The sequence below is a fragment of the Rhincodon typus genome, chromosome 2 (genome assembly GCF_021869965.1).
Source record: "Rhincodon typus isolate 14 chromosome 2, sRhiTyp1.1, whole genome shotgun sequence".
In the NCBI taxonomy this organism is placed as follows: Eukaryota; Metazoa; Chordata; class Chondrichthyes; order Orectolobiformes; family Rhincodontidae; genus Rhincodon; species Rhincodon typus.
Window position 1 is genome coordinate 94,785,345 of NC_063333.1, and position 10,690 is coordinate 94,796,034.

Sequence of the window (10,690 nt, forward strand, 5' to 3'; positions counted from 1 at the left end):
CCTTCTTGCACTGAAAACGGTTATGACTTTCCTAACAGCTTGCTGCATTTGCATGCTTGCTCTGAGTGACTGGTGTACAAGAATATGCTGAATACTTTGTACATTTCTGAATCTATAACTACTTAAATAATACTCCACCAGTGTTTTTCCTACCAGTATTGACAAATGCATTCTTATCTATGTTAAACTGTATTTGCCATGCATTTGTCCACTCAATGAACTTGTCTACATAGCCTTGAAGATTTTTAAATCGACTTCACCACTCTCAATGTCTTGGTGTCATCAGCAAACTTGGAAATATTACACTTGATTCCCTCATTCAAACTGTTGATATATATTTTGAATAGTTGGGGCCCCAGGCATTTATCTCTGCAGCAGCCACTTGTCACCACTTTCCACTCTTATGTCTACTCTACATTTCCTGGTTGCTAACCAATTCCGAACCCATGCTGGTTAATCATCTACAATTTGCTTTGTTGTCACACAAAAATCTCATGTGGGATTTCATCAAAAGCTTTCTGAAAATCTAAATACATCGTATCCGTTGGTGCTCCCTCATTTATTCTACTTTATTTCATTTTCATTTTTTCATTTATTTTAATTACGTCCTCAAAAAATTTCTGTAGGTTTGTCAAACATAATTTTCCTTTCATGAATCCATGTTGATTTTGTGCTATCCTGTTGGTACTTATTAGGTGTCTTGTTATGACATGCTTTATAAAACTCCAGTGTTGTTGCTACTACTGATTGATGTTAGGCTAACCACTCTAATTCCCCATTCCCTCCCTCCCTTCTTTTTAAATAATGGAATAACATTTGCCACTCTCCAATCTGCTAGAATGGTTCCAGAATCTACAGAACTTTGGCAAATGACAACCAATACATCCACTATTTCCATGACCAACTCTATTAGCACACTGGGAATGTAGATAATCAGGCCCTGAAAATTTATCAGACTTCAGCTCCAATAATTTCTCCAGCATTTTGATTTTAAAATATAAATAATTCCCTTCAAACATGTAAATTCCACCAGCTGCCATGGTGGATTTAGCATCGAGCCTCTGCATTGACAATACATTAAAAAATCATCTCTCCTTTAAGTTAACCAGCACCTTGTAATTTTGGACTAGATTTGTGTTGAAGAGGCAGACCCCCTGTGAACTTGGGTCAGTTTCTTCATCCCATAATGATATGAAAAGGAGGCAGATTGCCTGAAGATGTAAGTAAATTTGAATTCCAATTTGTTTTCTCTTGCACTTCTAGCAATCATTTAATTCTAAATTAGAATTTCCTTACAAGTTCAAGATGCTATGATTGCCAACCAATATTCCCATTAACAATCCAACTATGTCAAACAATATATAATAAAAGTGCAACACTTTATTAAATAAGTACAAAATTTATCCATATATATGTATATACACACACGGGTACACAGTGCAATTTCAGTTAAATAAATTCTTATGGCTATAATTACAGGCTAAGTTCATTTACTGCATCATAGAAAGACTTCTAAAATCTAGATTAGGTTAGGTTTAGTTCAGTTACCCCAGCTGATAAGTTGGCATGACAATAAATTTGCCAGTGTTGGCAACTTTTCTACATTTAGTAATTACTTTAAAATGTTCAAGTCAACTTATTCTATAGGTCCTTTTGTAGCCCAGGCTTTTTCCCAAAATAGGTTTGGAGTTGATCTTGTGTTCCAGTCAGTGGTCTATCAAAGCCTATGCATGCAAATTGCATTCGAGATGGATTATTTTTGGCACTTATCTTGGCCATCAATTCTTCTGTCCCTTCAAAAAATCAGGTACAATACTGTTTTCACTTCAACATCAGAAGCATTGGACTGGAACAGCTAAAATAATGATAGGTGCATGGATTAGTGTGTACGGACCTAGCAGAAACAACTCTGCTGCTTAAAACAGAGGTGAGAAGTGTTCCTGTTGCAACATCCTCAAATTAGCTAACACGCTAAATAAAGTTCAGTGGCACTTTCCATGAATCAGATTTAAAACAGAATTACATTATAGCTGTATAGGTTATGAAATAGATTAAAATTATGTCCATTGCTTTAATCATCAAAATTATTTATCACATCATAAATTATATTAAATTCACACATTATTAGATTTGGACTGACTGGATCTGCTTTCAGGTGATTTTTTTAATGATTATATTAATTAGTAGCTCAAATGAAAGTAAAATATTGCAGATGCTGGAAATCTAAAACAAGCAGAAAATAGTGGAGAAACTCAAGTCTGGCAACATCTGTGGACTGAGAAACAGAGTCATGTTTTGCATCTGATTTGACTCTTCTTCAGCGAAGAACTGAATTTGCTGAAACATTATCCTATTTTGCTCTGCACAGATGCTGCCAGACCTGCTGAGTTTTCTCCAGCATTGGTGGACACCACTCAGCTGTTTAAGCACATTGTGCCTTTGCATGATCCCTAACATATAAAATGTACCAAATTCAAGCAGATTCTGCACAAAGAAAAGTCTCTGTATCAATCACTTTTAGATGACATTAAGAACTCAAATTTACAAAATAGAGAACAAGCAATTACTTTCAGGACAAACTCACAATGACATCAATCATAAATAGTGATCAGTGTTTCAAGTTAATTTGTAAATAGTCAGGCCCTGGTGGTCATTTTGCTAGCTAGGACGTTTTCAAGGAATAAGTTGACATATTTGAACTCCAAGATACTTGGATTAAAAGCACCCGCTAAATATGCCACTACCTTCAAACAAGCATGCAGAAATGTACCTCCATTGTCCATTACAGAACACACACATTAAAGTTTTGAAATTTAACAGAATGCAGTTCAACTGAAAGCAATGGGCTTGGCTGAAACTGAAACAAACTAATATTTTGCTGCATATTTCATTTGTGGTGAAAGATGACCCAAAAATGTCACATTTCTTCCTTTTCAAACAACATTATGAGGAAGTAATTTATCATTATACTACTTCATCAGATTCTAAATTATATTCTTCGTACAAAGCATCCAAAATCTCTATTTGCTTCCCCATGGCTGGAAGATACTGGCTTAAATCTCTCTTCATTCCTTCATAGAATGCCTCATTCTGTTCATCTCCTTCATTCACAGCGAGGGCTGCCATAAACCCTTCATAAAATGGAGCGGCTCTTAATGCCAACTGTGAATGTGAGAATAAGGCAATCACATTTATTCACTATTTCATTGGAAAAGCGAATATTCAAATGTACAAAACATGTTTGGAAAGAAAAACTTACTGCAAAGACACCTCTAACGACCCAACCGTGATACTGTCGCAACGTTCTACCGTACGATGTGTCTAAACAAGGGAACCAAAAAAAAGTTGACAGGAGATTATAAAATGTACAATATATAAAAGTTGACACAACTGTAGGAGCCAACGTTCAGTTTGAAGCACATCAACAATCTGTCTAACAATAGACTGACACCGTGAAATACAACAAAAAATTATATCAACAAATGCAGAACCTACAGCTATTGCCAAAGAGGCAGTATGCAGAATGTACGACACACAGCACTGGCTTTAAAATTAATCAACAATCAAATTTACATGTAAATTTAGTTACATAAAGGTGGTATCAAATCTCCCATTAATCACTGTCATCATTTATAATCAACTTGTGACTAGATCGTGGCATCCCCCAGGATCACAGGACTGAGATTGCAAGAAAATGAACCATTCTTCAACTTTGTAACTGAATACATCTGTAGAACAGTAGGGTAGATCAACTTAATATTCTTGTTCTTAAACAGTCAATTATAACAATTAAAAATTATGTGCAATGACATAGTGGTAACATAACTGGACTAACACTCCAGACAATCAGGTTTATAGTCTGAGGTCATGGGTTCAACTCTCAACACAGGAGTGAGAATTAAATTCAATTAATGAAGCTAGAATTATAAGCTAGTTTAAACGTGACCAATGAAATCAACTTTGAGTGTTGTAGAGAAACCCATCTGGTTCACTATTGTCTTTTATGGAAGGAAAGCTGCAGTCCTTACCTGTTCTGTCCTACATGTGACTCCAGGCCTTCAGCAATATGGTTGACTTTCAAATGTCCTCTGAAATGGCTTAGCACATCATCCAATTGTACCAAACAGCCACAAAGTATAAAGAAAGGAATGAACACCTAGCATTGAGCCAGGTACCAGAAATGACAACTTAAAACCCGGCCTTGTCGACACTGCATAGACATCTTTACTAACATCGGGGGGCTTATGCCAACATAAGAGGAACAAGCAACAGCCTGACATTGTAGGATTCTGACAATGGCCTCGATACCACCATACCATTCTTGGGATGTCAAACCCCACTGGCAATTCAGTCCAACCAGAGTTGGGAGTCAGGAGGGAGATTCCTGGTATTCCTCAACAATAAATCCAGATTCTGTGGAATCTCATGGCCTCAGATCAAACATGGGCAAGGAAATATCCTCTGATTACTCCCTATTATCCTCCTGGGCTGGTGAATCAGGTCTCCTCCATATTGAGTACCACTGGAAAGAGAGAGTAGCAAGGGCACAGATTGTACTCTGGGTGGGAAACTTCAATGTACATTGTCAAAAGTACCATGGTAGCACCACCACGAACTGATTTGGCTGAATCCTAAAGGACATAACTATTAGATTGGGTCTGTGGGAGGTACTGAAGGAACCAGAGAGAAAAACTGTACTTGACCTCATCCTCACTATTCTAATTGTCGTAGATGCATCCATTCTTTTTTTAGACTAATGCAAAAAGGACAGATCACTTTGTATCATGCTATACTAGTGTGTAATGGCAGTGTCACTGGTCCAGTAATCCGGAGGCCCAGGCTAATGCTCGGGGGATGGTTTCAAAATCCGCCATGACAGCTTATTGAATTTAAATTCAATCAATAAATCTGAAGTTGAAAGCTCGTCTTAATTAGGGTGATCACAAGACTATGAGTTGTTCTAAAAACCCATCTGGTTCACTAATGTTCTTCAGGGAAGGAAATTTGTCGTCCTTACCTGGACTGGACTACATGTGACTCCAGTCCCACAGTAATGTGATTGACTCCTGCTTGCTGAAAAGGCTCAGCAAGCCAACCAGTTCAAGGGCAGCGAGAGATAGGCAGCAAATGCTGATAACCACATCCCATTAAAGAATAAAGAAAACAAAATCACATTGCGCTGGCGCACTTAAATCTTTTGAGCTAATTAAAGAATACTGTATTAAACAGCAGAACTATATGGAAGGAGACATATATCATCAGACTGATTATTTTATGGATTAGAGGATAAATGGAGGCCTTGTGCCTGCTCGGGTAGATATAAATGCCCCACATTACCATTCAAAGAGCAGCATTTATTGTTCAGCCGCTTAAGGTCACAGCTCATTCCTACTATTACCTGTAATAACACTGACTACACTTTAAAGTCAATTCATTAGCTGTAAAATACAATTGAACTTTCGAAGGCTACAAATGGCAATATATAAACACATATATTTCTGTCTTAATTATAGATTTTTAACAACTCAAAAAATAGGTGGAGAAAACCATTTGAATGACAGAAAAGTGGTGGAAAGAAACTATTTTTGCATGTTTGGGTCTGTTTGCCAGAGTGAAAGGACTACAACGTTCACAGTAAGACAATGGGGACCCTGGTCGTTGCACAGAACCTGAATACTGCCATTTATAGATTACGAACCTTTAGCCCAACCCTTTATCATCAGTCATCGGGCTTTATAAAAAAAAGTCCCCAAAATATTGCTACTCCAATAAGAAAGGAAACACTACTTGTAATAGGTTTAGGGATGTGTCAAATGAAAGGGAGCACACCTGCAGCCTTACTGTAAGGCAAGATTGAGGAAACAATCACTAGAATCTAATTAAGTTCAGGGTACAAAAAAAAATGAAAATGAAGAGTGAGCGCAGGTTACTAGATTACAAAATGTAGGGAAATGAAAAAAGGATCTTGTCCAGTTTAATTCGCAATAGGATTTTGACAATATTAGTACTTTTGATTCATTTTGAACTGACTTAGTGAGGTACATCTCCCTCATCTTTTAGACAAAGGTATCCCTTGAAACATGCAGCTAGTCAAAAGCAGATTTATGTTTCCTAATATCAAGTACAGAACTCCCCCAATTTGCTAGCACACTGCAAAAACAACACATTTTGTTGTTAGAGCCCTCACTAATTTCTCATTTTTTAAAAATCAATTTTGGTTTGGAGCTGTGAACTAAAAACTGACAGCTAAATATGATATTTGGACTATGGGTAACAGCTTGTGTTAAAAGGAAAATGAACCAAACAAGCTTTGGTATATTCATGAGGCCAGGCCTGAAAGTTAATTGCAAGTTGGTTCCTGGTCAAAAGGTTCTGTAGACACAGGTGTTACCATGGAAAAGCATTGCACTTAAAGAGATAGCAGAAGTTTGCCATTGACGAGGTCAGAACCTGAGAATTGGTTCCAGCAAGTCCGGAAAAGACCTTACATTCAAGCAGATGGCAGACCTTGAATGGAAATTGGGACCTTGTGGAGGAGACAGTTAGTCTGTCAGGGAGCGGTCAGAGTTTGTATTGGATTTTGGGACTGTTTTCTCTCTGGAAAAGGAATCTAGCTGTTGATACCACAGCATGAAGATTCGAAAGCTCCCTGTCTAACCTTCCATGAGCAGCTCTTTGAAGCTCAGGGAATAGTAAACTAAATTTATGAGTGAACTGTAAAGATGACCCTGCTTGACATTTTCAAAAAATCAACCAAGAAACCAACATCTTTACCTGTGGAACAAAATGTCATGAAAACCACGAAAGCAATCTGGCCAGTTTGTAATTTTATTTATCTCTTAACTAAACTGAAAAGGGACCAATATCTTAGCGGGGAGATCTGCTCATTCTATTAAGGGAGACTTTATATGATAGAGAAGGCAAGTGGAGGAATTCTAAGCAGTGGTGTAAATGGAAGGATTGATGGGTAGGTTCTGAATGTGAGAAGAACATGTCAATTAGAAAAGAAAGACAAGAGAGAGTCAAAGTATGTAGTAACTCTGAAGAACTAAATTGCATTTATTTCAATGCAAGCAGTCTTACAGGTAAGGCTGATGAACTCAGGACATGTTTAAGAACATGGGATTGGAATGTCGTAGCTACTACAGAAACTTGGCGGAGAGATGGACAGGACTGGCAGCTCAATGTTCCCGGTTTTAGATGCGATAGGAAGGATAGAAAAGGAGGCAAGAAAGGAAGGGGTGGGGGTGGGGTATGGGTGGCATTTTTGATTAAGGAATAATACATTATTGCTGTAACTACGGAAAATATTTCTGAAAGATTGTCCGGTGAAAATATATGGGTAAAAATTACAAGTAAGAAAGGGAAGATCACTTTTATGGGATTGTACAACAGGTTCCCCCAAAAGTAAGAGAGAAATTGAGAAATAAATATGTAGGGAGATCTCAGGTACATGTAAGCATAATAAGGTTGCAATAATGGGAAATTTTAATTTTCCAAACATTGACCGAGACTACCATAGTGTTAAAGGTTTGGACAGTGAAAAATTTATCAAATGTGCTCAAGAAAATTTTCTTTATCAATATGTGGATGTTCCTACTAGAGAAGGATCAAAACTAGACCTTCTTTTGGGCAATAAGGCAGGACAGGTGACTGAAGTAAAAGTGGGGGGACACTTTGGGTCTAGCGATCATAATTCTATTAGTTTCAAAATGGTTATGGAAAAGGATAAGCCTTCCATCAAAGTTAAAGTTTTTAATTGGAGTAAGGCAAATTTTAATGCTATGAGACAATTTTCAAAAGTTGATTGGAGTAGACTGTTTGCAGGTAAAAGGGCGTATGACAAGTGGGAGGTGTTCAAGAGTGTGATGACGCGAGCCCAGATGCATTTTGCTCCCGTTACAGTGAACGATAAGGCTGGTAAGATTAAGGAACAATGGATGAATAAAGATATTGAGGTTCTAGTCAAGAATAAAAGAGAATCCCTTTCTAGATATAGACAACTTGGTTCAATTAAATCTCTTAATCAATATAAAGAGTGTAGGGGCATTCTTAAGAGAGAAATCAGGAAGGCAAAGAGGTGATGTGAGATAGCATTGGCAGATAAGGTTAAAGGTAATCCAAAGAGATTTTACAAATACATTAAGTGCAAGAGGGTATCTAGTGAGAGGGTAGGGCCTCTTAAAGATCAAAGAGGTTGTCTTTGTGTTGAACCCCAGGAGATGGGAGAGATACTAAATGAATATTTCCTGTCAGTTTTTACTGTGGACAAATAAATGGATCTGGAGAATGCAGAGAAATAAAGTTTTAAAAACAGGTCACATCACAGAGGTGGTGTTTCAGGAGGTCTTAGAGAATATAAAGGTGAATAAATCTCCAGGAACTGATGTAATGGATCCCAGAATGTTGTGGGAAGTAAAGGAGGAAATTATGAGACCCCTTGCAGAAATATTTGCATCATCTATAACCACGGGTGAGGTGCCTGATGACTGGTGGGTGGCTAATATTGTGCCTTTGTTTAAGGTAGGTTGTGAGGAGAAACCAGGGAACTACAGAACTGTGAGTCTGACTTTGGTTGTGGGTAAATTGTTGGAGGTGATTATAAAAGATAGGATTTATGGACATTTAGAGGGGCAAAAATTGATTAGAGATAATCAGCATGGTTTTATGTGAGCAAAATCATGTCTCACAAACTTGGAGTTTTTTGAGGAATTTACCAAAAAGGTTGATGATGGCAGAGCAGTCTGTTTCTGTGCTGTATGACTCTATGACTCTTACTGTGTTTGTTTGTCTATATGTCTTTTATATGAATGGGGCTGAAAACCAAGGGTCTTTCATAGAATCCCTACAGTGCAGAAAGAGGCCATTTAGCCGATCGAGTCTGTGCCGACCCTCTGAAGTGCATCCCACGTAGACCCTTAACCCTATCCCTATAATTAATCCACATAGCGTACACATCCCTGGACACTATGGACAATTTAGCAAGGCCAATCCACCTAACCTGCACATTTTTGGACCATGGGAGGAAACTGGAGCACCAGGAGGAAACCCAAGCAGTCACGGGGAGAATGTGCAAACTCTGCACAGACAGTCATGAGAGGGTAGAATTGAACCTGGGTCCCTGGCGTAATGCTCTTTTTGGGTTAACACCATATATCAATTAGATCACTGTTGTTTAATTTTGCTCTACTAAAGCTATTGTACTGTTAAGAAACTGCTAAGTCTCTTGTTTAAGGTATGAACTGGCATCTAGTATCAATTATTCTCAGAGTCTGGGATCAGTTATTCAAATAGTCTGGTTAAGAACAACTAGGATCAACTTTGATGGTCTTTGAAAGATTTAATTTTACTGTGTTGTAAATACAGAGGTAGAAAGGTTGATTTGGTTTGGCTGCCTGTCTCCATGTTGTAACACTGTGGAATGTTCATTCACATGCACATTTTTAAATGACTTACTATAAACGGTAGCCTCATCTGGCTGTGGAGGAACATAAGGAATGCAAAGGAGATATCAGAACAGCAGAGATTCTTCTGTTGTCTTGCCAAGGTTTATCCTTGTATAGTAGCACCAAATAGATTTTACACATCTCATTGATAATTGTGAGACCTTGCTGCAGGAAACCATTGTTTGCTTACTTGGCAGCTGTTGAGCACACTTCAAATTGTAATTCATTTGCTATAAAATGTTTTGGGACATTCCAAGAATAAGAAAGGAGCCATTTAAATGCAAGTTCTTTCTTGTTGATTAGCCATTTCCTATCTCCCTTTCATTATGTTGATTAAGCAGAGTAACAAAAAGGCATTCCCACAAAAGTGGTAGTTTATGCAAACTTACTTAGTGCTTTTTGGATATCCTTTTCTCCGCTGTTCACTTCTTCCAGAAATCCTTTCAGAAACTTTAACCCTCTGTCACGTAAGCATTGAAGGTGAAAAGAATGGTGATTCTCACATGATTATTAATTACTTCTTGATTTTTTTTTAAACAATGCTTATGACAAGTTTACTCACTAAAATTATTTATGGTGGTTCTGCTGATTTGGGCAATACTGAAAGTTGCCACTAGGTGGAATAGCTAAACACGCAGCAACCTACAAAAATGGAAAAGCTAACAAACAGCTTTGAAAATCTTATTCACAAAAGGTTCATGATTCAAATCATTGTACAAGTACAAAGTCTGTCTAAACAAAGGCATATAAATAGCACCATTACTTTCAGGTAAAAAATGATATTATTTCACGTAACTGGCAAAAGAACACGGAGTAACATTAAGTTTTTTTATTAAGTGGAGAGGGTGATGCAAACAGATTAAATAATAGCTGTTGAAAGTGTATTGGAGAAGTCCTCGAAGGGGGATAACATTGGTTAAAGAACAGAGGAGTGGGACTGAAGATAATTCTTTCAAAGAGCTGACATTGGTTGTGAAGAGACAACAAGGTGCAGGGCTGGATGAACACAGCAGGCCAAGCAGCATCATAGGAGCAGAGAGGCTGACGTTTCGGGCCTAGACCCTTCATCAGAAAAGGGGGAGGGGAAGGGGGTTTTGAAATAAATAGGGAGAGAGTGGGAGGCGGATAGAAGAGGGATAGAGGAGAGGATAGGTGGAGAGGAAACAAACAGGTCGAAGAGGCGGGGATGGGGCCAGGAAAGGTGAGTGTAGGTAGGGAGTTAGGAAGGGGATAGGTCAGTCCAG

The 10,690-nt window shown here is 38.0% G+C and overlaps 1 protein-coding gene across 7 annotated transcripts in view; it reads right to left on the reverse strand.

The window, feature by feature from the left end:
* Positions 1-1,360: 1,360 nt before the first annotated feature.
* The window catches only part of plekha8 (pleckstrin homology domain containing, family A (phosphoinositide binding specific) member 8), a 61,539-nt gene continuing 52,209 nt past the window's right edge, over positions 1,361-10,690 (reverse strand). For all 7 annotated transcript variants that reach the window (XM_048617755.1, XM_048617736.1, XM_048617730.1 and 4 more), the window contains 3 exons: positions 9,836-9,906; positions 3,260-3,321; positions 1,361-3,162 (listed from right to left, as the gene is read on the reverse strand). In XM_048617755.1, coding sequence (XP_048473712.1) covers positions 2,965-3,162; positions 3,260-3,321; positions 9,836-9,906 — 331 coding nt within the window. In that variant the 3' untranslated portion in view covers positions 1,361-2,964. The remainder of the gene's footprint in view (positions 3,163-3,259; positions 3,322-9,835; positions 9,907-10,690) is intronic.